Genomic DNA, 26,398 nt, shown 5'->3' on the forward strand with positions numbered 1-26,398 from the left:
AACTCCAGGACCCAGGGCGTTCACGGGGTTTATTTGCTTCTCTGGGAAAGTCAGGAACACGGGCCTGTCACACATCGAAAGCAGAGGGGGCAGCAAGGGCACTTCCGCGCAGGCTCTCGGCTCCAGGACTCGGCAGCTTGAGGAGGGAGGGGGTCCATGCCACTGCTGGGGGCCGCCTCAGAGAGGGCCTCTCCTCCCACCCCCAAGGGGCAGAGCTGAGACAGGCCGGGCTGGTTTCAGGCAGCCCTTGCATGGCTCCTCGGAGGCAGTGGTGAGGGGGCTGCCTCAGCCTGGGCACCAGGAGTGGGGGCCCAGGGGAGGGGCCCAAGATGGGGCCTGGTCATCCTACAGCCTCCACAGGAGAGGATGCGTAAGCGTGGGCATGAATGTGCCTCTGAGGATGAGTGTGGCTGCAACCTGGGAGAGGTGTGTGCACACCTGGGTGTCTGCTACCCAGAGGCGAGTCCCTCACCCCTCACCCCTTCCAACGAGGTGGGGGGAGGCTCACACTGGGCTGGGTAGCCAATGGGGGTCTCCTGCTGCAACCAGGGGACGCTCCCTGCCCCAGGCTGTGGGCCCCTCCGCTGCCCAGAATGTGCCAAGCCTAGCAGAGCCGGCAGTCGGCCTGATCTCTGGGGTATGGTTAGGGAGACCCAGGACTCTGGCCCAAGTAGGCTGGAGAATGGGCTGGGGCAGCCCCCCAGGGTCCTCAAATTAGCACCAGGAGGAAGGAGGGCCCAGTGAGGGTGGGAGCTCAGGACAAGAAGTGGCTCGCATGGCCCTGCCCTGTGCAGGGTGCAACTCGAAGACCCTCACCGGCCCCATCCAGAAGACAGCACAGGTGGGGTGTGCGTCCTCTGGGCTCCCCCTTCCCAGGCCCCATCGTGCACTGGTCACGCCCATGGAGAGCATCAAGGGAAGGGCACATTGGGCTGGGGTTCCGGAGGGGCCCCCGCTTTATTCTAAGAACCGGAGCCTGGCCTCCGACTGAGGCTCCCCCATGAGGCACAGCCTCACCCCAACTGCCCAAGATCCCGACACCGGTGCCTTTGCCGGGGAACCTCGCTTCCAGGGGCTGAGTGGGGACAGAAAAGGCGCCCAGGACCCCTGGCTCTCCACCCCTCTCTGCGATGTCCCCTCGGAGACCTCACCGGAGGCAGCAGAAAGGCACAGGCAGGGGGCCCGGAGGGTAGCGGGCTTGCCTGGGGCGGCAGAGGCCTGGGTCCCACCAGCCAGGAACGCTGTGGGCAAAAGCCCGTCTGTGGAGCTGCCGTGACACGTGGGGGACCCTCGTTTTGGGAGAAGTGGGTCTGTCCGTGTCTCTGTCCTACCAGGCACACAGCTCAGTGGTTTCGGGTGTGTCGGGGTGGGAATGGGCACGGGACCCCTGACCCTCTCTTTCCTGTTCTCAGAAGGAAGATGTGACAACATAGCATGTCCTGGGGTCCATGACTGTGGGTGGAGGGTGGGCAGGCCCCGGGGCCGGGCTGTGGGTCTCTGTGGTGTGAAGGGTGGGGCCGGGGTCTGGGGCCTGCGGCTCACATGATGGAGCAGCATTTACAACGCTGCTTCTTCATGTCAAGGTCCTGGGTGTCGCTGGCAGGGGCCTCGGGCCCCACCTGGTTCTCCTCCCGGGAGCCTGCAGTGGTCGGGGGCTCGGCCGCACTGCCGTTGGGTGGGGCGGCCTCCTTGGGCTCGGCCTCGTCCTCGATGACCACCAGCTCCGCCGTGATGGTGTCCTGCAGCCCCAGCACTTTCTGGCTTTCTGCCTCATCCTCCACATTCTGGTACCCCATGAAGATCATGGTGACCGGGGGCTCCTGGCCAGGCTGGATGCCCGGTGGGCCGGACGTGGCCTCGCCAGGCTGCGCCTGGACTCCGGTGATCTCCCGCCTGGAGGGTGTGGTGGTCCGGACGGCCTCCTCCGACGCTTCCCCGGTCTCTGCTGCCCCAGCCACGGGCCCTGCCTCACTCAGCGTGACTTCATCTGCCTTGTGGATGAGATCGTCCACCTCGGAGGAGCTCAGTGGCTGGATCCCGTTCACCGCGGTGCCGTCCACGGCATGGACCACTGGCGGGGTGAAGAGAGAGAGTGAGACCTGAGACCGGAGGGAAGGCCTGGCAGGTCTGCGAGCCACACTCCAGGCTAAAGAGAAAATCATAGCCCGGCCAGTGTGGCTCAGTGGTTGGGCATTGACCTCTGAACCAGGAGGTCACAGTTCGATTCCTGTCAGGGCACATGCCCAAGTTGCAGGCTCAATCTCCAGTAGGGGGCGTGCAGGAGGCAGCTGATCAATGATTCTCTCTCATCACTGATGTTTCTATCTCTCTCTCCCTCTCCCGTCCTCTCTGAAATCATAAAAATATATATTTTTAAAAGAGAAAACCATAAACCAAATTAGACGGACATCTAAGCTCCCTGTTGGGATCTGTGGGCACAGCCAAACTGGAGTACACAGGAAAATTCCTGGGCACAAAAGCACTTGTTATAAACAAAGAAAGACTGGAATTCAATGAATTGGGATGTTATTGTCTTGCATTTTAAACTATTTGTGCTTCTGTTTTTTGTTTTGTTTTGTTTTCTACTGAAAAGATGGTAGAAACAGAAGTTCAGAGAAGGGAAGTAATTAGCAGGAGGCTACATAGCTGTTTAGGTGGACCCTGACCCTGGTCCAGGTCTGTTTCCTGGCCCTGAGGAGTTGCAGGGATCCTTTCTTCCTTCCTCTGGTTTATGTGGTTGATCCTGAATTAATTTTAGTTCATTCACCCAGTCTTTCTTGTTTTCCGGTAAATGCCCAAAGGCTATATACCTCTCCTCTGAGTTCAGCTTTGGCTGCAGCCCATGTATTAAATTACTTTGTCCTTTTTCAAGTTTAAATATCTTTATAACTTCCATTTTGACTGACTGTCTCTCTAAGCCACGATTTATTACAAAAGAGATTATAAACATTGGGGAGTGAGGGACTGTGGTCTGGGGATACGGAGCATAAGATAGTACCGACACCTCTGCAGTTCAGAACAGGCCACTTTCTGAAAATGCTTTACCTGTGTTTGACAAGAACATTCATTCTCCATGGGGCGGAGTTTTATTCCCGCAGTCAATCTTTCTCCCCCAACGCCTCGTAATCAATCTGTTAAAAGCATTTTCAAAATCTCTCCAACCGTCCTGCTCCGTGTCTCTCTGATCTGTCGCTTTCTGAGCTGTGTTGCAGTCTCTAAGGATGGGGTTTCAGCACCAAGAGGAGTCTGGCCACAGTTTGACGCCAGCCCCAGATCACAGCCCTAGAAGCACAGCTGCCTGGCTGCCTGGGGCAGAGGGAGGGGCTTACAGAGCCTGAGGACTCACTCCTCCCTGGCCAAGGGTCAGGGCTCCGATTTCTGGCTTCTGGCCAGAAGGAAAGTGCTCTCACCTTTCAGTTTCCAGAGGGGGGGGGGGGGGGGGGGCGGGGTCCACGCTTCAAGGCCTCAAAGTGACTTTGAGCTGGAGGCCCAGAGGATGGATATGGCCAGGTAATACAGAATCAAGCTGAGTATTTCCCAATGGCCATTGCCCCAAGATAGGAATCGGAGCCCTCAGCTGCCATGGAAGTGGATCACCTTCCCATTGCTAAGCAACCAGAGTCCAGTCTGGAGGGTCCTGACTCCCCAGGGGCGGGGCCAGGCTGGGCAGAGGGGCCATGGTGAGGACCTTTTGCCAGCACAGAAATCTCTGCCACTCAGCCTCATGCGGTCATTTCTGCCAAGACCACACAGCTGATGAGAACTGGACCAGAATCCTACCTGGGTCTATGCTCTAAAGCAGTGGTCGCCAACCTTTCGGACCTCACGGACCACCGGGTGGCGACCGATGCTAAAGCACAGCAGAGCTGGGCTACAGCAGGACCCCCATAATAGCATTCTGGGCACCCCGGAGACTCAAATAACAACTAAGAACATGAGGCTTTGGAAATCAAAACCACAGTGGAATGTCACTTCACATCCAACAGGATGGCTATACTAACAAAGAAAAAACCCCACATTAACATGTCAAGGATGCGGAGAAATTGGACCCCTCATGCACTGCTGGTGGGAAAATAACATGGTACAGCCACTGTGGAAAACACCCCGGCAATTCCTCATGCGGTTAAAGAGTCCCCATATGACCCAGCAATTCCACTCCTAGGTATTTGCCCAAGAAAAATGGAACATTCACTCACACAAACTTATAAAACCATAGGGTGGAAACAACCTAAATGTCCATCAACAGATGGCGGGATAAACATAATGTGGTCCATGCAAACAACGGACTACAATTCAATCATAAGATGTGAACATGGATGGACCCTAAACACATGACGCTCGGTAAGAGCAGCCACGCAGCGTGCGATCCCATTTGTGTGAAATGTCCAGGACAGGAAGCGGGTCAGTGTCGTTAAGGGCTGGGGGGGGGGGGGGGGGGCGGGGAACGATGGGATTTTATTTGGGGAACAAAAATGTTCTGGAAGTAGCTAGTGAGGGTGTACCACGTGGTGAACACACCCAAACCCACAGAATTGTGCACTGAGCACCTTCTATCATTTCCTTACAAGAGAAATGTTGTGGATGTGCTAATGGACTCTAGAGCTGAATTGTATTCACCTTATACTTGACTCGGGGGACTGGTCCTGTGAACTCCATTCCATCAAGAAAGCTAATGTTTGCCTTGATATATATATATATATATATATATATATATATATATATATAAAATATGGAATGCTTCACAAATTTGTGTGTCATCCTTGCACAGGGGCCATAATTTTCTCTGTATCGGTCCAATTTAAAAAATTTTTTTTTTAGTATATGTGCTGCCGAAGCGAACGCTGCTTGATTTTTTAATGTACCTTTTAACATGTCTTCTTAAAACGTATTTTGTTTACTAAAGTGGATTTATTTTCTTTTACTAGTATCACAAAAATGTTGCCAGAACTCCCCCTCCCCAGGGTCCTTTAAGTATATCCTACCGCTCACGCCAAAAGTGAACAAAGATGTTCATGGCCTGACCAGGGTGGCTTACTGGTTGAGCATCAATCTATGAACCAGGAGGCTGCGGTTCAATTCCCAGTAAGGGCACATGCCTGGGTTGCAGGGATCAATCCCCAGAAGCGGGTGTGCAAGAGGCAGCTGATCAATGATTCTCTCTCATCATTGATATTTCTCTCTCTCTCTCTCTCTCTCTCTCTCTCTCTCTCTCTCTCCCCCCCCCCCTTCTCTCTTCCTCTCTCTGAAGTCAATAAAATATACATTTTTTAAAAAAGAAACTGCTCTGTAAATACTGATGGAGTGTACAGTTTAAATAAACATGTTTCTTATTTAAATAAGAGTGAATTTGATGGTATATGAATTATATTCACACACACACGCACACACACACACAGACTTAGGCCTTTTGCCCCAGCTCCCTTGCTCCTCTGTATTCCAGTCTTCCTAGTTGGGTGTCTCCCACAGCCTGTTCCCCTCCCAGTCACCAGGGGGAACCCTAGAAAACAAATCAGATATCATTGCCTGCTCACCCCTCCCCAAGTTCTCTAGTTTCCTCCCTCCACTCTGTATCAGTCCACAGGCTCTTCTCAGTTCCTCCAGTCCCGCAAACTCCATCCCACCTCAGGGCCTTTGCACGTGCTGTGGCCTCTGACAGGTGCACTGTTCCCCTACACGGTGCTGTCATCCAATAAGCTCCTGTTTACCTCCCCTGAGGATCCTTCCCTAGCCCCCTCCTGCCTGACCAGCTCGTGGCCCCCTCTATCTTCGGGACTTTTTGTAGCCTCTATCACAACAGTAATTATTTCAACAAGTTATTTGTGAGCTCAGGGTTGAAGAAGGGCTTGGCTCACTGACCAGGGAGTCCCACTGGGGATTTGCTTCCCGGCCCCGTCTGGCACCTGGAGCTTAGCCAGCCTTCAAGGCAAGTGCCTGGAATGTAAGAAGGACTGGGCCACGGGTTCAAGCTCTAAGCAACGGAGCGGGCTGAGGCCCTGTCCCTGAAAGGGATCCCTGTCAGGTCAGATGGGGGTCAGGATCTGGCTCAGGCAGTGAGAGGGGTTTTGGGGCAGGGAGTGGGGGTCTCGTACCTTTGGTCTCGTCCTCGTAGACCTTGACGCCCTGAAGGAGCGGCTCCCGAGGGAGCAAGGTGGTGCTGGACAGCACCCGGGTCTCCCCGGTCACCTTGTCCTTCTCCACCGTGATCTCAACCGAGTACATGGCTGGCACGAGAGGCACGGGTTACGCCATGGCCGCCCGCCCAAGTGCCCCCCGCTGGGCTGCAGCCAAGCCAGGGAGGGGAGCTGGCAGCACAGAGCCAAGCAGCGGGGACACCTTAAGCGCAGACCTCCCCAGCTCAACATCCTTCTGTGGCTCCCCAGTGCCCTGGCCGCAGGTCTGTATTCCTCTGCTCCACACGAGGCCCATCCTCACCACCCACCCTATGTGGGAAGCCTTACACTATCCCACTTGCTCCGAGAGAGAGTGTGTAGAAGGAGGGCTGCCTTGCCCATGGTCACAGCTACCATCAGAACTTGGGTTAACAGGCCAGACGCCCGCATTATCTGTCCACACCTCTTTTTAGTCGACTATGGAGTCTGTCCTCATCTACCTCTATGAAGAATGGATAATTTCCTCTCAAAACAAGTGACTGTCATTACCCCTTAGGGCCACTATTCCATGCCCAGCCTCTCATCCACGTTCTGTAGAAATCATTACCACAACACTACACGGGGAGACTGAGTCCTGGCACTGACCCCCAAGGACCCCACCCCAAATCCCAGTATCACACTGCCTCCCTCCACCCTACCATGGGAACCCCCACATCACCACGTCCAAGAGCCCCTCCCAATCTGCCCCTCCTGGGTCTTGCGGCCCCAGTAAGAGCAGCTCCCACCTCTCCCTCTCTCACCCTCTACTCTGTCCATCAGAACACCCTGAACCCAGTACACTTCTCACCCCGTCTGCAGCCCACGGTCTGTTCTCCCTAAAGCCGCTAGAGGGCACCTGTGAGAACTCGCGTCAGGATTGGCCCTGGCCTCCCACTGCTTGTTTTCCCTCAGCCACCAGAGGACGCCAGTGAGCACATCCCTGCTCGGCCCAGGCCCTCCCTGGCTCCCATGCCTAGGGGACCCTGCAAGACCATGACTCCAGTGCGTCCCTCTCCCTCACTTATTCTACTGCCACAACACAGCATACCCGTCTCAGGGCCTTTGCATGCGCCGTGCCCTCCACCTGGACCCCATTTAGCGCCGATGTCTGCACGCCTTGCTCCCTCACTTCTTTTGGGTCCTTGCTCGAATGTCACCTCCTAACTTTGGCCTCTCCTGAACCCCCTTATTAAAATTGTCCCCCCTTCAACTCCTCAGGGTCTGCCTTGTTTTCTCCGTAAGTTAATTTTATGGGCTGTGGGCCCATCAGAATACCAGCTCCCCCAAGCTGTGTCACTCAGCAGGGGCTCAATAAGCACTTGTTGAAAGAATGACTCAATGTTATTTAATCTCATGTCCCTACACAGCCTAACACCCCCATCTGCAGACACAGAGTTGGACGGGACGTACACTGCACGAGGTTGCCAACTGAGGGGACAAGTGCTGGCCTCGGGGGTGGTCTAACTGGCACAGGAGCCCTGAAGAGGCCCCCCTTCTTCTCTGGAAATAGTACCCCTGCCTCCTGCCCGCTGGGGCAGAACTCGGAGACCCTGGGCCTCTCTGCTGCCGTTGCCTCCCGAGTGCTGTCACATCCCAGCCACCCTGCCCCTAAGAGGGTCTTCACCCGCTCCTCGCCTCAATAACAGCAGGAGTAGCAGGAAGGTTCTGTGACTTTTATGGCTCTCTGCGAGGCCTCAGGTGTGAGGTCACTGCAGTTCCACCCCTCCCGCAGCTGGAGACTCAGGTGCCAGGTGTTGGGGGCAGAGCAGGGATTTGAACCTGACCTCGTAGAATGCTTAGCACTAACCCTGTCTCTTCCTGCTTCCTAGAAGGAATGCCTGAGGCCCAGCTTGGTCACCGCCAGGGACAGGGCACTCACGCCCCCTCCTGAGGCAGCCCGCGTGTAGAGGAGGAGGATTTACAGTGTGCGCGTGTGTTTGAACATGTGCGCCACCCCCTCGGGGCTCCGGGAGCGAGTGGCGTGGTTAAGGGGATGGAAGCTGTGAGAAAGTGATGGGTTAGAGCAGCCATGCAAGGGGGCCCATCTTCTTGGGGAAGTTGGACCGGCGTGTGACCAAGGAGCCAAAGCAGAGGCATCGGCCAGGCCCTACCCCAGGCTTGGAGCTACAGCCTTGGTCCGGACACCACCCCCATTACCACAGGCTCCCCAGGACCGACACTTGGCCCAGGACAGCAGCTGGACATGGGGGCCGAGGCTGGGGGCTGACCTACCTGCCTTCATCATGGGGGAGCCTTCCACCGTCCTCACGGGGGTGTTGGAGGCTGGCTTCGCTGCTTCGGGAGCAAAGAGTGAAGAGAGAGATGAGGGTCAGAGGAGAGATGATGAGACAGAATCCCCAGACACCAGGACAACCACCCAGACATCTAGATGTCCCCCATCACATGGACACCTGTAGGCACACTTGCCCAGACACGTGGCCCCTCCCCTAGCATGCACATGCCCCCATCTCCCAGACACACATGGAACCCCTCCCCTCACAGAACACACATGGGCCCACAGTCCATTTCCTGTCTCTCGGCCCAAGTGATTTTCACAAAATCCCTGAGAAGCCTGCGTAGATTTTTTTCAATTATAAATTTTTAATTCCCCAGTAAGACAAGGAGACTCTCCTTATGAATAATTAACACAAAAGAAATCAGGCCAAGACGCTTCTGGCCACCACCTTCATTTCTAGCTGGTGACTCTCCTTCCATACACCCCATTGGAAAGTAGACAAGTTTAAGGTATATTTTAAAAATATAATTTATATTAAATAATTTTAATATAATGAATATATTTAATTAACGATTATATTTATACCTAAGCATATACATTTAAATGTCCTATATACATGTGAAATATTTGCAAATGTGTATATTATACCTCTAATAATTTGGGGGGGAATAAAATGGGTCCCAGAGTTCAAATTTTGGTTGGTTTTCTTTTTTTTTTAAATCTGTTTCCTGGACTCTTGTTCTTTTAAATGGTGCCTGATCTCCAGGACAGTGGGGACCTCGTTCTCCCCACCAGCCCCTCTGAACTCTCATCCCCACAGACCCAGTTTTATAGATGTGAAACCCAAGGCACCCCCCCCCCCCCACACACACACACACCACCTGCCCAGGAGCTCAGAGCAAGTGGACAGGGAGGGTCAGCCAAGGCCAGGCACCCTCAAGTGGGCAGGACGGACCCAGAGCCTCAACTCCAAGGCTAAGGCCTCACCCAGTCACACCCCTGCAAGGCTCGGTTTCCTCGTCTATGGCGGGGTGCGTGTGGGCAGTACTGCAGCAACCCCACCCCAGGGATGTTGTGAAAACTAAATACAATGATGATGAGGTCTTGGGGCCGGGCTCCAAGTCGGGCTCCTTGGGAAGAGTAACAATAACAGTCCTGTTGCCATTATTGTTACTTATTAGCAACAAGGCACTCTCCCCACGAACACCATCCCCACTCTGGGCACCGAGTGCGCTGAGGCCCAGCCAGTCCCTTCCAAAAGCATACCTTTGGGTGTGCCCACTGGGGTCTGTAAGAAAGAACAGAGGGGTTAGTGGTGCCCATGTCCCCCTCCCATCAACCAGGGCCCCACCCATGGGGGTAGGAGCCTGGGAAGGTCTGACTCAGCCGTGACCCCACCCCTAGCCGTGACAGCCAGGTGTCCCTGCCCGGCTCAGCAGCATCAGTGGCTCCTGGTGCCCCAGAATCCTTTTGGGCAATCCCTGGGCTCTGCGTAAGCAGACCCGTGCCCACCAGCCTCTCCTTCCTCCCTCTCCGCTGGCTTCCTGGCCCCCTCACTGTTCCTTGAACACATCCCTGTTCCAGGGAGGGCCTCTGTGTGTCCCTCTACCTAGCAAGGCTGTTCCCTGGATTTCTCTTGTCTGGCTCCTCTCCCAGCCCCCTGACCACCCAACCCAAAGGCAGCCCCCCAAACACACTGCAATCTCTCAAGTTGTTACTACTGCATATTATCTGTTCAGCCAGTGTTTCCTTTTTTTCTTTTTTCAGCCAGTGTTTCTGTCTCTGCCCTCCCCGCTCCCCCCAGAATATGGACATCATGAAGGCAGGGACCATGCCAACAATCTACACTCAATCAGTCTCACTGAAAGCCCTCTCTCATCTTGAGTCTGCACCTGGAGAACTCCTACTCAACCTTCAAAACCCACGTCCTTCCCAGAAGCTTGCCCAGCCCTCCCATGAATCAGATGCCTCCTTGGGCATCTGGGATGGGGGTGGCAAGTATTGGTAGAGGGAAAGGAAGCGGGTCCCATAGGCCCCTGGAGTCCTAAGCACAAGTGTGGTCGGGAGGCTCCTGGATTTGCGTGAATGTACTGTGGTGACCACAAGCTTGGGGCCCATTGTGCCAGGGTCTGGGATCAATAGAACCTGCTATAGACATCAGGCCCTAAAATCAATAGCTGAGTCCAACAAAGACCACACTTCACTGCATGGCCTTGAACCCCTCTCTCTATCTCTCTGGGCCTCCGTTTTTGTCTTCCGTCAAATGGACCAAGCACGCCCAGTGCTCAGTAAAAGTAATGACAAAGACGAGAAGGGGGTGGCAGTCGTGGAAAGCTCCTTCAGTGTCAGGTCTTGTATGAAGTGCTGGTCGTCCATGGAGTCATTTAACCCTCGTGACATCCCAGCACGTGGGCGCTCTTATGGCTGGGGAAACTGAGGCCCAGAGAGGCGAAGCCAGGTGCCCCAGGTCCCATGGCTGGGAAGTGGCAGGCCGAGATTTGTTTGTGGTTGTTGTTGTTTTTAATCCTCACCCGAGGATCTTTTTCCGTTGATTTTTAGAGGGTGGAAGAGAGAGGGAAAGACAGAGAGACATATCCATGTGAGAGAAACACGTCGATTGGTTGCCTCCTGCACATGGCCCGACGAGGGCCAGGCCAGGGAGGAGCAACCGAGGTACTTGCCCTTGACGAGTATCGAACCCAGGACCCTTCGGTCCACAGGCCGACACCATATCCGCTGAGCCAAACTGGCCAGGACATGAGGTGTGAATGCAAGCGCTGAATCTGGCCCCAGCAGGGGTGGGGTTTCACTCTGGGGCCGGCAGGGGTGGGGCCCTTGGGACCTCCTTACCTGCTGAGAATTCAGTACCACTTCTGCCTTCTGGGTCTGTTTGGCTGGGCTGGGGGCGGCCACGTTCTCCTTGGCGACGGCTGGCCGTGTGTCTGTGTTCTCCAGCACCTCAATCTCCTGCTCCAGCCTGGGGAGAGGGCGCAGTGACAGCCCTAACCAGGCCCTTCTGCACGCCCTGCACCATTCTGGGCACTTTCCATTGGGGACCCCTTGACTTTGATGTTTCCTAACACTTTGTGAGGTATTCCTGTCACTTCCCCTCGTGATTGGGGAAACTGAGGCAGAGTGAAGACTGCACGTAGCCAGCAAGTAGCAGAACTGGAACCTGAACCCAGGCTGCTCGGTCCCTTCACCACCCATGCCATTGCTGACTTCATTTGCTTCCAACTGACTCTCCTTTTTCCCCCACTCAAATACATTTATTTTTACAGGAAGCTTTATCTCTACAGGAAAACTGGAAAAAACATGTCACTTTCCAAGTATCAGAAGATAACTAAACATAAACCTGTGAAAACAAAGCTGGTATATTAAATCCTGCCCAGCTGCCCCTACCCAGAGGGACAGACAAGGATGAGTCTTCAGCTTTCTAACAAAATGAGCCCATGTCAACAGGATGGACACAGCTTGGGTCAGCCTGGAGGGCTTCCTGGAGGAGGTGTCCAGTCAGGGGACACCGAATGGGCAAAATTCGGCTGGTAGAGCTACTCTGAGGAGAAAGCCCAGGCCCCTCCACAGCACTCAGCATGTGCTAAACTCACAGTAGGGTTCAAGCGAGCCCCTCCTTACCCCAGGGCCGCACCCAACAAGGTGTGATGTAAAGAAGTTCACCTTGTCCAGCCAGTAATTCGCGGCCAGTAATTTCCACTGACGTTCCACCCCACCCAGCAAGTGGTGCTCTGTCTGGTCAGTCCTGACTGTCTCTACGTAGACCCGTCTCAGCCCTCAGCTTAATGTCTGTTAGACTTAAGATGCACAGCCTGGCTGGCATAGTTCAGTGGTTGAGCATTGACCTATGAAACAGAAGGTCAGGGTTCAATTCCTGGTCAGGGCACATGCCCAAGTTGTGGGCTCAATCCCCAGTGGGGGCGTGCAGGAGGCAGCCAATCCATGATTCTCTCTCATCATTGATGTTTCTATCTCTCTCTCCCTCTCCCTTCCTCTCTGAAATCAATAAAAATATATTTTAAAAGGGGAATTAAGATGCACAGCCCTAGCTGGTTTTGCTCAATGGATAGAGCGTCGGCCTGCGGACTGGGGGGTGCTGGGTTCGATTCCGGCCAAGGGCACATGCCTGGGTTGCGGGCTTGATCCCCAGTGGGGGGCGTGCAGGAGGCAGCCAATCAATGATTCTCTCTCATCATTGATGTTTCTCTCTCCCCCTCTCCTTTCCTCTCTAAAATCAATAAAATATATTTTTAAAAAAAGAAGAAAAAAAAAAAAAGATGCACAGAAGGACTTCTGCCTTCTCTGTTCACAGGCAGGAAACTGAGGCCAGGGAGGGAAATTCCAGCCCACTTTCTTCCAAACCAAACACATCAGGACAGGATTCTAAGTCCCCACCACAGGGCCAGCTTCTGTGGGGCGATGGCCCCGTGTGCGATGGGGCCTGGGCAGGTCTCATGCCTCTCAGGCCTTTCCTTGGCCAAGTGGACATTTGGAATGTTGGCTGTCATTTCCCTCCACCCTGACCCTGCTACCCTGGAGCTGAGCCTGGGCCTCTCGCCTGCCCGGAAATTCTGGGCCTTTTGTCCCAGCCCAGGGGGATGGTCACTTTCCCCAGCCTGCCCCTCCCAGCCTTCCTGCAGGCCCAGCTGCCAGTGCCTCTGTGGCCTCCATTAGAACGTAGCTGGGAAGAGCTCGTCAGCTGGGCTGGCGCCAGGAAGCCCCTGGGGAGGCCACTGCTGGCAACTCCCATCCTCAGGGACTCAGGGATCCGCCCTGACTCCTCGGACCTCCTGCACCTGCTTTGCTGGAGTGTCAACAGAAGGGAGGGGTCGAGCAGGGCAGCCGATGCTCCCGAAAGCCCACATTGCCTCCCTCAGCCACCTTAAGCCCGGTTACACGTCCCCATTAAAGCACTGAGCTGTGGCATCCAAGCCTGTGCACCCCCATTTCCAGCATGTGGAGGTCTTCCTGCTCCCATCTCACACACACACACACACACACACACACACACACACACACACGGAGCAAGGCGGCCAAACCCCATCCTAGCCCACCAGGGCCCACTGCTCGGGGTTCCCACACCCAGACTTCGTGCGGGTCTGTGTGGCTCCCCACCCACCTGGAGATGGACTCCTCCAGGTGCCGGGCCTTCTGCTCATCCTCCTGCATCTGCCTCCTCATGTCTCTGTCGCCCTCTGAGGCTGAGGACGGAGTCCCCTCCAGCAGCCATCGTTCCCGCAACGCCTTGGACTGGGGGCAGCAGGAGGCGGGGTCAAAATCAGGGTCGGAGTCTGGATCAGGTCACCTCAGGTTTCCTGCTCTCCCAGCCCCATACCCGACTGAGACTCGGGGCCTCTGGGCACTGCCACCCCCTCCCGCCCCTCTGCCGAGGCCGGGCTCCGGAGGGGGAGCCCGACGCCGGGTACCTTCAGATGCTGCAGCTGCCGCCGGTCGTCCTCCAGCTGCCGCCGCTTGTTCTCAATCTCTGCCTGCTTCTTCCGTTTCTCCTGATGGACAGACGGACGGGATGGGGTCAGGATCAGGCAGGGGCACCACGAAGACCTCACCCACCCACCCAAGGCTCTGGCCACAGCGAGCCTGCTTTTTTCTGTGAATGGCACCCACTTGGCCCACTGGCCTCCGACCTGCCCCCCGACCAGCCCATTCCCCCAGTCGGGGCATAAATAAGGGCAGGATTCTACCATGCCTCAGTTTCCCCACCTTTAAGGGGCTCTAAGAGGGCTAGTGGTCTAAGGTTCCACATTCCAAGGATTAAAGAGGATTTTATCTGTGGGGAAGCACCAGCAGGCACCACTGAGTCACAGGGTCCCTGTGCTGAGTGAGGAGCCCATGAGACCCAGGTCCCCCCACTGGCCACACCATCCAAGGGGTAGGAAGAACTCACTGCAATGGCCTGCAGCCGCTCCTGCTGGAATGTGGTCTCCCCTGCCAGGACCCTGCGGGGGGGCGGGGGGGGGTGTAGACGGACAAGGTCAAGCCAGAGGTCCACCCCACCCCTACTTTCAGCAGATCTGGTTCAAACCCCCGGGCTGTCTTCCAGCTGGGTGATGGTGGCCAAGGGTGATGGTGGCCAGAGGCTTGGCCGGCCTTCCCGAGTCTCCCTTCTGTAAAGCGGGACCTGCCCCCCTCGGAGGCAGCACCATTCTCCAGATCCAGCCTTTTTACCTCATTAATTCTCCCCACAGATCCTCCTGCCTTCCCTTCAGGGCAGTACCAAGAGAGGGGAGGGGGGTGGTGAGGCTCTGTCTAAAGCCCCAGGAAGGGTTTGGGGAGGCTGGGCTGTAAAGGACAGATCGGGGTCCACCAGGAATCAAAGGCTGAGGGATGTGTCAAGACAAGCTGTCTCACCTCCTTGCCCAGACGGGGAGACAGATCAGGACAGCTCCTGCTCACCCTCCCGCCTAGGGAGCATTCTCCAGGCCTGGGGGGGTGGGGGGGTGGGGTGGGTCCTGGCCTCTGCCCCAAATCCCAAATGATCCCAGGGCCCCTCTGGGAGGCGTGGACAGGAGGCCCAGTCTTGCTGGGCCAGGGCCGGAGCCAGGGCCAGGGCCAGCTGGCACAGTGGTGGCGGTGGGATCTGTCCCCCTTCCCTGCCCAAAGCCCCTTATCTTCACAGGGACTGAAATGACAGACCGTTCTTTGGTTCTACCACCACCCCAACACCCCTTGGCCTTGTATCAGAGCCCAGAACCACCCTGTGGTCTCCAAAGACCATCTGCCCCTCTGGGCCTCAGTTTACCCACATGGACAGTTGGAGCAGACACCCAGCTCTACATCCTCCCTGTTAAGCCGCCCCCTCCCCTTGTGGCTCAGCAGGAAAACAGGCTCAAATCACACAGTGTACTGGGTGCACCCTGGGCCAAAGCCCCGCCCCGGCCCCGCCCAGGTGCCCTTGGGGTGATCTACCCTGGACCACAGCGCCCCAGCCGCCTGTCCGACTCAGCTTCAGTTTCCTGGCCTCACTGAGACCTCTGAAGTCATCTGGCTCCCACGCCCCAGCCAGGTGACCCCACTCAACTCTTCCCTTCCTGGCGGGTGGCACCTGCCCCCCCTGCGCCTCCGAGGGCCCCAGCAGCGCTAGCTGCACCCTCTGCGACTTCCCTCTCTCCTTTCTCAGGAAAGCTGCTTCGGCTGAATGGAGTTCAGGAAAAGCTGGATCCACCTACTCAGCTCACGGGCCCTTCCTGAAGGGCCAGGTCAGCTAGGCTTCTGGGTCTGCCCATCGCCCTGTGTGAGGAGGCCGGGTGCCACCCCTGTGTTCCCATCCCCTCACTTCTCACAAACCCCACATCTCCCACCACAGCCCAGGACTCGACCACTACCTGCCAGCTCCCTGGCCCCCCGACAGCCTCTCTCCACCCCCCAACCAGAGGCAGCACCTCAAAAGGAGAATCAGACCCTGTCACACTCCTGCTCTAAGTCTCCCTGGCGCCCATCACCCCTGGAGAGAAATGATGAAACCAGCATAACCCAACCCCCACCCACTGGCCTGCCCTCACCCCCTGCTCTCCTTCCTCACTCTGTTCCAGCCAGCAGGACCTCTTGGCTGTGCCTCGTCTACACCAAGGTCATTCCTACCTCAGGGCCTCTGCACGTGTTGTTCCCTCTGCCTGGTATGCTCTTCCCATGGCTGGGAACTAAGCCCAGAGAGGGCAAGCTCTTTGCCCAAAGTCACCCAGCTAGGAAGGGGAACAGCTCGGATTCAAACCACAGCTGCCCAGCTCTGGACCACACACAGGCCGGCCATCCCTTTCCCAGCTCCAATCAAGCCCCCAGGGGTCCCTCCAGGAAGGAGGCGGAGCGGGGGAGGGGTCATATAGCAGCTGAGACCCCAGTGCGCGCAGGGCCTGCTGGGCAGAGGGACCAGCCACGTAATGCCATGTTTCTACCATGGTGGGCAGGTGGTCATTCAGACCGGACACAGGGACATAGGGACGGCTCCACGGGCTGCAGACAAGGCGGGCGGTGTCCTGCCTTAGGCGGCCTGTCCCTGCTGGCCGAGCCAGGGCAGGGGAAGGGTAGGTGGGCCGCAAGAGAATTCTCATCCCTCCCCATTCCCGTCCCTGTCACAGCCCAAGGGGCGCAGGCTGTGCACCCTTCTCATGGCCCCTCCCCAGGCCTGGGGGCGCCTCTGCCTCCTGGTGATGGATGGCAGGCCCGCGGAAGGCGGTTGCCCTGGCAACCGCGCCATCCCCAAGGCAACTCGGAGGCCTGCACGAGGGTGTGGGCCCCGCTACGCATCTCCCGCCCCCAGCCCAGTGCTGGGGGCAGGGGCTTCAGGGGCCTAAAAAGGATGGGAGGCGGAGGTAACTGGGTCTACCCCGCCCCCCACTGCTTGGGGGTGGAGTCCCCTCTGGGGCCCAGGGGCACCCGCCCAAGGGAGGGGTTCCTACCCTGGAAGGCTCTGGATCCGCCCTGGCGCGAGGTGGCCAAGTTTAAGCCAAGATAACGTTCAGCATCATAAATGAGAACAATAAAGCACAGTAGGGCCGCTGAACTCTCGTGAAACAGCTATAAATAAGAACCGCTTCCCGGGCGCTCCCCACCTTCCAGGCCGGTCCCAGCCTCGTTTAACAGGAGGGGAAACTGAGGCTGGGGAGGAGGGAAGTCTGTAAATGACACATGCTAAGTGTCCATCCTCCTGATGGCCCTTAGACCCATGTCATCAGTGGATGAAAGGAGGCTGCTCAGTGGGGGCGGTGGGACCTGCTCGGACAGGCGCAAGGAGGAGGGGGTGTCCCCAGGTCTGGCAGGGCAGGGGTGGGCCAGTGGGATGGTTGGAATGCGCTCTGGGGCTCGTGAGGAAAGCAGAGGCCAGATCACAAAAGATCTGACAGGCTGGGTGGAGAAGCTCAGTTTTGGCTAAAACACAAGGGGAGGATTTAGAACTGCGTGGCAGCTGCCCCCCTGGCTTCACGCGGGGGGGGGGGGGGGGCGGGAGGAGTCGCTGGCTGCTCTGCGCCTCCACTGACTGCGCTTCGCCCTGGGCCGCCGCTAGCAACTGCTGGTGGAGGGGCACGCCCGCTCCCGGACGCCCACCCTCCGCGCGGCGAAGCCTCCAGTCCTTGCGCGATTATTTTTATGGCGCTTGGAGCAAATTCTGGGCTCCAGAGGCAATGTGGGCGGCTCAGGACGAGGAGAGGGTGTCGGCCGTGAGCGCGTGAGATAATCCTGGCCCCAGAGGATGAGCTAATGAGGCCCAAACCCAACGCGCCCGGCGGAGGCCCCAGCTTTGCCGGGCGTTTATTTTTTAAAGACCAGAGAGGTTATGCAACGGGCCCAAGGTCACCCAGCGGGCAGAACAGGCGGGCCCAGGCGGGTGTGGGGATCGCACTCGTTCTTCCAAGAGCCTACGCCTGGGCAGCTCCAGCCAGAATGAGGGGGTCCTGGCCCAGGCAGGCTCGGAGCCCAGCGCTGGAACATTCCTGTGTTAATTGAAAGGAAACAGCTGACAACGACCTTGGCCATGAGGGGAGGGTGGGGCCGAGTCACGCGGGCTGGGAGGTGGGGGTGAGAGAGGGAGTCCCGTGGCCCAGTGGGCCCTTTCCCTCCTTGGAGGAGGGGGATGTCGAGGGGGAAGTCCCCATGCCACTCGCTGGTTCCCAGCTTCCTGGGGGTCCTTTGTCTGCCCAGCGCCTTCCTGCCTCCCAACCCTCCACAGCTCTGTCACCCTGAGAACACCTCCGCCTCCCAGCCCTCCAGTTTCCCAGCCCTCCAGCTTCCCCGTCACCCTTCATCAGCTCCCTCCGCCTCCCTTTCCCTCCTCCACCTCCAAGCTCTGCTCAAGTGCAGTCTCCTCCTCCAGCAAGCCTTCCTGGCTTGGCTCTCCTCCCCTCCCCCGGTGACTCCCAGGACCTCGACTGTCACTAACGAGGTGGACAGCCCATGAGGCATTAGCTGCCTAGGAGGTTCAAGGCAGAGAGACATCACCGGATGGTGGAGACTGAGGTCAGAGCAGGACACAGACCTAGAGGAGCAAACCTGTTGCCTATTAACCTGGGGCAGAGCAGGAAGAGCTGGACCCTGCCCTGGGCCCTTCAACAGGAGGGCAGTGGAGCATGAATGGAGGCAATGTAGACAGAGGCCTTCCCCAGGGGCCAAGGCAGATCCAGCTGCAGAGACCCACCCCAAAGACCCATGGTTCCTGCCCCCCCCCCTCACTCCACCCCAGCCGCACTCAGACGGCCAAAGCACAAAGCACGTTACGACCCAAGGCTTTGCATTGGCTGTGTCCGCGCTGCCGGGTGCATCCGCAGGCCTCACTAGTTCCCATAGGGCAGTGGTTCTCAACCTTCCTGATGCCGCGGCCCTTTAACACAGTTCCTCATGTTGTGGTGACCCCCAATTTCATTGTTACAAATTGAACATCATTAAAGCATAGTTATTAATCATAAAAACAATATGTAATTATATATGTGTTTTCCGATGGTCTTAGGCGACCCCTGTGAAAGGGTCGTTCGACCCCCAAAGGGGTCTCGACCCACAGGTTGAGAACCGCTGCCATAGGGCTTTCCTCAGTCACCACCTCCTTACCTAGGCTTCCTCTGATCTCCCTACTTAAGTTTCAGCCCCTGCACCCCCCAGTGCCCCCGCCAGCTCTCGCCCTCATGCAACACCCCGGACCTTTACTTACTGTGTTTCTTATTTCCTCACGAGGACAGTAACTGTCTCTTTTTGTCGCTGCCATGTACCCAGCACCCAGGATACAGCAGGTTCTCAATAAATATTCACTGTGCCAGCAAGTCAATTAGGGTATTTCCATTTTTAGAGGCGGCTCCACCTAAAGGTTCCTCTCCCCTCTTCACATTCCTGCTACACCCTGGACTGACCACCTGTCTTATGACCACCTCCATTTTTTCCTTTTAAAGAAACACTGTTGCCGAAACCGGTTTGGCTCAGTGGATAGAGCGTCGGCCTGCGGACTGAAGGGTCCCGGGTTCGATTCCAGTCAAGGGCATGTGCCTTGGTTGCGGGCATATCCCCAGTGGGAGATGTGCAGGAGGCAGCTGATGGATGTTTCTCTCTCATCGATGTTTCTAACTCTCTATCTCTCTCCCTTCCTCTCTGTGGGAAATCAATAAAATATATTTTAAAAAAGAAAAAAAGAAAGAAACACTGTTGCCCTAGCCCAGGGGTGGGCAAACTTTTTGACTCGAGGGCCACAATGGGTTCTTAAACTGGATTGGAGGGCCGGAACAAAAGCATGGATGGAGTGTTTGTGTGAACTAATATAAATTCAAAGTAAACATCATTACATAAAAGGGTATGGTCTTTTTTTTTTTTTTTAGTTTTATTCATTTCAAACGGGCCGGATCAGGCCCGCGGGCCGTAGTTTGCCCACGGCTGCCCTAGCCGGTTTGGCTCAGTGGATAGAGCATCAGCCTGTGAACTGAAAGGTCCCAGGTTCGACTCCGGACAAGAGCACATGCCCGGGTTGGGGGCTCGATCCCCAGTGGGGGACGTGCAGGAGGCAGCCGATCCACCATGATTCTCTCTCATGGATGTTTCTGTCTCTCCCTCTTCCTTCCTCTCTGAAGTCAATTAAAATATATTAAAAAAAAGAAAAAGAAAGAAAAGAAAAGAAAAGAAAAGAAAAGAAAGAAACACTGTCACATTGATCTAAAACAGGATCTGGGTTGCCCACATCCAGCAAGGGACAGGCCCCGACTACCTAGGAAGTGACTGTACAAATTAATATAGAAAACAACCCAAGCGTCCATCAACGATGAGTGGATAAACACAATATGGTCCATCCATTCAATGGAATACGACTCAGCCATGAAAAGAAGTGAAGCACTGATTCTTGCTACAATGTGGATGAACCTTGAACACATGATGCTCAGTGAGAGAAGCCAGACACAAAAGGCCACACAGTATGTGATTCCATTTATGTGAAATGTCCAGGACAGGCACATTCCAGAGACAGAGTGGGGTTAGTGGTTGCCAGGGGCTGGGGTGGGGAGGGAGGGGCGGGGATGGGGGTACCTGCAAAAGGGGATGGGGCCTGTTTTAGGGCTGATGGAATGTTCTGGAATTAGAGGTGATGGTTGTACAGCTGTGTGGGTGGATTGTGTGGTGTATGAATGATATCTCAATAAAGCTGGTAAAAATAAATGTATACCTTTATAGAGCAGAAATGCTGACCCCCTCACCAAGAGCCAGGCCAGGGTCAGAGCACGGGTCCTGCCCTGCTGGCCCTGCCCTGAGACTCTCCATGATCAAAAAGATTTGAACACAAACTGACTAGCACATCACCTTTTCATTCCCTGCAAGCCCTCTGCCAAGCCCCTTCCCTTCACTCAGCCTTCAAGGCCCCCACATCACTGACCCCCACCCCCTCTGCTCACCCAAGCCGGGCTCCGAGGCGTGGCCCCGTCCCACCACTACCCTTGTCCACGCAGTGACCCCCACGCAGCCTGGCCTCGCTTTGGTCCTTACCTAATCTGCCCACCACAAGGCCTGGCTTGGTTTCTACCTCTCAATTTTCAGCCCAATCCATACTGTCCCAGAGACGGGCTTTGACTGTCCCTGAATTCTTGCTTGAAACCTGTGGGCAGGAGACAGGCATCCCAGCCCGATTTCACACTCGTTAGACTCAAGACCTCTACGTAGCCATCGGATGCCGCACAGAGACCCTTTGGCGGCGTGGCCAGGGCAACTCCCAGCCTCTCTGTGCGTCCAGGGATTGAGCCATCTCTCTCTGACCAGGACAGCCTGGCCCTGTGCATGGCTCTGGCACCACAAAACTCTGAAATCAGGTCTATGCCCACCCAGACTTTGGGTCCTGCTCCCCTGACTTTGGCACTCGTCTCTGAGCTGCCCCCACCTGCCCCGTCTAGGCTAGACCCTGACTAGCTCCTCACCAATCTGGCTCCTCACCTGCAAGAATCTCTTCTAGCCCTAGCTGGTTTGGGTCAGTGGATAGAGTGTCGGCCTGAGGACTGAAGGGATCCAGGTTCAATTCCAGTCAAGGGCACATGCCCAGGTTGTGGGCTCAATCCCCAGTGGGGGGGGTGCAGGAGGCATCCAGTCAGTGATTCTCTCTCATTGATGTTTCTATCTTTCTCTCCCTCTCCCTTTTCTCTCTGAATTCAATAAAAAATATATATATATAATATATATATATATATTATATATATATATATATTATATATATATATATATTTTTTTTTTTAAAAGAGTCTCTTCTGGTGCCTGGCATCAGCTCTCACTGCTCCCCTGCTCAGACACCACCCATGGCTCCCCATGGCCCCAGCTGGGCACTCGAGGTCTGTAAGGACCTAGCCCCAGGAGCGCAAACCAGAGTGCTCCCTCTCCCAGTGCTTTCCTGCCTCTAGCAGAAATGCACAGGCCACTCTTCCTACCAGGTGCTCCTTTCTGTCTACCGGGTCAACCCTTAAATATCTTTCACAGAAAAGGTCCATGATGGACAGGACTAAAAACCTTACTCTCCACCTCGTCCTTTGAGGCCTTCTGACCCAGCATGGGGCTAGGATGGTCAGGAGGGAGTGTTTCTCAAATGCGTGGATAAGACACTTCCCTGGTGGAGGAAGGACGGACGGGAGCAGGGTCCCAGACTTGGAAAGAGGTAATGTGATTTTTTTTTTTTCCCGAGCATCAACCCATTTCCCAGCATCAAAATCTGAGACCCTTGAGGGTGGATCTCGCTTGGGGTTGGTATTACAAGATCCAAGTCCATACGGCACCGACTCCTCTCCTAACTGTGCCTCACCTGGGAGGGGGCTAGCTAGGTTCATGTCTCCACTCACCAAATGTGAAAAGTGCGGCCCAGGGAGGATGAGTGACATACCCATTCTCATAAGGAGTCAGGACACTCCCTTTCCATGCCCTACTCTCAAATTAGCAGTCACAGAAGAGGTCTGGGGCAGGGGGGGCGGGGGGGGGGGCGGTCCGCAGGGGCACATGCCCCCAGGGGCCAAGGCTACCAACCAGGTTGGAAAGCGGATGCCAGAATACCTAGGAACCCTGTAGACCAAAGTCCCTGGGACATAGGAAGGTACAAAGATTCCCTTCCCACCCTGGCCACTATGAGGAAAGCCCAGCAAACCCAAGCCCTCCTCCTTATCAGCTGTGGCCTCCAGCATGTCAGATCATCTCTCCATGCCTCAGTTTCCCCACCTTACAGGGCTGCTGTAAAGATCAAGAGAATTAATTCACAGGGACAGAGCGCTCCGAACAGGTGTAGAGCAAGTGCTCACTAAATGATTTTAAAGCAAATAAATGATGCCAGCACTTCTCGAACCACATTCCCATGTTCCTGCCTCTACCTCTAGCATTATCGGCTTGTTCCTTCCCTTCACATCACTCACTGTTTGAGTCGAACCCCCTGGTTTTAGAAGGAAACATTTCATTGTTACCAAGACTGGGAAAACAAGAAGCCTCGGCCACAGAGTAAAAACACTGAAAAATAGACACAGTGAAAACGAGAGCTTGTTATTCAATTATCACTGGATATTGCTGCCTTTTAACTGGCTGTGTCTCTCATTAAAAAGGGAGATTAGCAAGTGTGAAAAAAACATTAAGGATCCAGTTAGCACCCAACAGAGACTTCTTAAAGATGTCCAGGCCTGAGGGTGGGAAGAAATCTGGGCAGGTCCTGCCCCAGCTCCGCTCTCTAGCTCCTATCCCAGGGCTGGAGCCCTGCCTTCAACCAGGACACAGCTTGGGCATTTGAGAATGGCTGCCCTCAGCTAAAATATCGTTACTTTACCAGCCAGACCCTGAGGCTCCTAGAGGAGCAGTACCTCACGGGGGCCCACACCGCAAGTCCTCCCAGGGCAGGGCTGGCATCCAGCTCTCCCCACCAGGAGAGCGTCCCTGCTCTGCCACCCCCACCCTTGTCCCATCTTTGCAGCATCAGCCATCTATCCCGACAGCGCGGTGATCAGTTGCTGCTTTTCAATAAATCCTTAAAGTCTTAAACTAATGAATATATGTTTAATCCTTAAATTCTTAAACGAAGGAAAACGTGTTTAATCCTTTAACAACATTTTGTGAAATTCTTAAATTTATCTTTTCAGATTCTCTTTTTAAATTTTTATTTTTATTTTTATTTATTTATTTTTTTAATATATTTTATTGATTTTTCACAGAGAGGAAGGGAGAGAGATAGAGAGAGTTAGAAACATCGATGAGAGAGAAACATCGATCAGCTGCCTCCTGCACATCCCCCATCGGGGATGTGCCCGCAACCCAGGCACATGCCCCCGACCGGAATCGAACCCGGGACCTCTCAGTCTGCAGGCCGACGCTCTATCCATTGAGCCAAACCGGTTTCGGCTAAATTTTTATTTTTAAAAGAAAGTTCCCAGCACCACCACAAGCCTTACAACCATCTCCTGTGACTCTGATGGCAAAATCCACAGAAACGGAACGAGGTGAGTGACTTGTTCTAGGGGCTGTTGCCTCTGTGCCTGGAGCCTGCTCTGCCCTCATGGGAAAGGACCATGAGCAAGGATTGAGCAAGGGGCAGGTGTTCCAGTCAGGGCAGCACCAGTGCAGCCTCTCCTCACCATCGTCAACCCAAGCTTTCTCTCATGCCTATTTGAGCCAGGTAATGCCAAGTCCCACCCCACATCTGTACCCAGAAAAGCCAGTGATCCACCTAATGGGGGGGTGGGCATGGCACCATATCTGACCTGTGACCAAGAAGGTACAGGACAGGGCACCCTACTTGTGCTGTGTGACCTCGGGGCAGTACTGCCCCCCGCCCCCCCCCCCTCGCCCCCCCAGGGCCTCAGTATCCACACTGAGAAAGAAAGGAGTGGTGGGAAAGGAAACAATGAGATCCGATCAAAACATCCCTCATTGCTCTGCTCTGGGTGGGCATTTTCCTAGATTCTCACCTCTCATTCTCCAAGGCAGCCGCCTCCCCAAGGCCACACCCGGCCCAGGGTCGGCTGTCAGGAGGCCTAGAGGCTCCCCTTGGTCCCAGGGAGCAGAGCAGGTAAACAAGTGGGGGATCGTAGTGCAGACAAGTCTGGGCCCTGGCTCCCCTGAGCCCCTGGCTGGGCTCCCAGGGCGGGTTGGGGAGCAGCTAGGTCTTTGTCTGGGTTTTCAAAAGCAGAGGACACTGGGTGTCACATTCCGAGGAGGGCAGGAGGCGGGGGCTCCCACCCCACTGAGGGTGTGGTGGGTCACGGGTGAATCCCTGGGGGAAAGTTGTATGTTCAGAAAACACACCAGTGGGAAGGGCAGGGGAGCTGGACTGGCCAGACCTACAAGTCCAGGCCCCCTGCCCCATGGGGACCTGACCCAGAGCAGGATAACAGCTGCCCCCCCACACACACATAGTGAGCAGGCTGCCGGGACCCCAGACACCTGCTTCCCACTCCCTGCCCCGGCCAACACACATTACAACCTCCCGGCGCCCACCTGTGGGAGTGGGGGCGTGGGGCCACCCCGACGCCAGAAAGCAGGACTGTCTGAAATGACCGTGCACACTCATTCAGCACCTGCTTGTGCAAGAACCCTGGCCCAGGAACTCTTCGCCTCACCCTCCACAGACCCAGGCCACCCATTCCATGGCAGGCAGGGGTCAGTGCCCTCTTGGCTACACCATCTGGGGCCCTATGTAGGGGGCACTTTCCCGGAGGGGATCAACTCCATGCTCTCCTGTCGGAAGGCACCTGGACCCCCAGTCTCACACACCCCAGACCGGAAGCCTGGAGAGAAGGCCCCTCCCTCCAGTGGTAACTCGGGACAACATCTGGCTGCCGCCCCCCTCCCGACCCCCCCCCCCCCCCCGCCAGGCCCCGGCCTTAACAGGGGCTCTAGACAGCACTCGAGGCCGGTGGGGAGGGCAGCCAGACGGAGGGAGGATTGACCCGTGGGCGCGTCCAGGGCGCAGCGAGCAGCGAGCTCAGGCTGGGGAGTGAGGGGGTGAGGGTGGGGAGGGTGAGCTCAAGGCCTGACCTGTGCAATGGGGAGGGGTCGCTCCATCACCCCAGGGGGCCCACTCAGGAGCCCACAGGTGGCCGAGGCTAGCCCAGGGGGTGCGGGCCGGGCGCGGACAGAAACACGCGCCTCCCCCTCCCAGTGTCCTGGGCTGCCCCCCAGCCGCTCACGCCGGAGTCTCTGTGAGCCCGTGCGCCGCCGGGGTGGGGTAGGGGGAGGTCTCCGGGCCGGCGCAGCCCAGCCCGAGTCTTTCCGGAGCTGAGCTGGGGGTCCCGGAAGCCCCTCGCCACCCCCTCTCCACGCGGGGGCCGCGACGCTCCCGATGGGGGGCGGTAGAAGAGGCCTCGCCCCTTGCTGGGCCCCCGCCCACAGCCCCCGGCCCCGGCCCGGGCGCGCCTACTCACTCCATTTCCCCGCGGAGGTCCGATTGGGTCGGCGATGCTGAGCCGGGGCGAACTCGGTGGGCGCGCAGGGCGGGAGGAGGGCGGTGGGCTAAGGCCAAGCGACCCGGGCTGCGCGGCGCGGGGGCGTAGGCACCGGCTCCGGCATCGCCCCGCGCGCGGCTGTTTATTGTCCGGGCGGCGGCGGGCGCGGGGGGTGGGCTGAGCGCGCGCGCCGTCGCCGCCGCCACCGCGTTTCTCTGTCGCTCCCCTCCCCGCTCGGTCCCCTCCCACCTCCGGGCGCCGCGGCCGGCGCTGCGCCTCCTGCCGGCCGCCGGCGTTGCCGCAGCGCCCCCATCCCCGCGCGCGGGCTGTGCCCGCAGCCTCCCCGCCGGCCGTGGGCCTGGCCTGGCACCTCCCTGGAGCTGCGCCGCACCCCGCGCCCGGAGTCATTCATCCCTTGTCCCAGGGTTCGGTGCTGGCGGCCAGGCTGGGTCTGTGCGCTAGCCCTAGATTGACCTGGACAAAACCCTGTCCCTCCCAGCGCCCGTTCCAGAAGGGAAGCGGGGGAGGGGAGGCAGGGGGCAAAAGACCAGTGGGACCCCGGGGCGGGGGGGTGGAGGAGTCCGGAGGCCGCTCCGAGGAGCTGCCGCCTCTGCTGCAGCCTGGCGGTCTGGAAG

The 26,398-nt window shown here is 56.7% G+C and overlaps 1 protein-coding gene across 2 annotated transcripts; it reads right to left on the reverse strand.

Annotated features, from left to right (window-relative positions):
- Positions 1 to 15: 15 nt before the first annotated feature.
- Positions 16 to 25,998, reverse strand: PALM (paralemmin). 2 transcript variants are annotated; one of them, XM_081093447.1, is made up of 9 exons: positions 25,743 to 25,905; positions 14,306 to 14,357; positions 13,827 to 13,907; positions 13,520 to 13,650; positions 11,236 to 11,362; positions 9,652 to 9,673; positions 8,382 to 8,444; positions 6,090 to 6,221; positions 16 to 2,071 (listed from the first exon to the last, which is right to left on the reverse strand). In XM_081093447.1, exons 1-9 carry the CDS (start codon positions 25,745 to 25,747, stop codon positions 1,539 to 1,541), a joined length of 1,146 nt encoding a protein of 381 aa, XP_080949573.1. In that variant the 5' UTR covers positions 25,748 to 25,905; the 3' UTR covers positions 16 to 1,538. The 2 variants fall into 2 exon arrangements, with proteins under 2 accessions (XP_080949573.1, XP_080949572.1); XM_081093446.1 differs by lacking the exon at positions 6,090 to 6,221 and having other exon boundaries at positions 25,743 to 25,998.
- Positions 25,999 to 26,398: the final 400 nt, after the last annotated feature.

This window comes from Myotis nattereri (assembly GCF_964212035.1).
Source record: "Myotis nattereri genome assembly, chromosome: 5".
NCBI classification, from domain to species: Eukaryota; Metazoa; Chordata; class Mammalia; order Chiroptera; family Vespertilionidae; genus Myotis; species Myotis nattereri.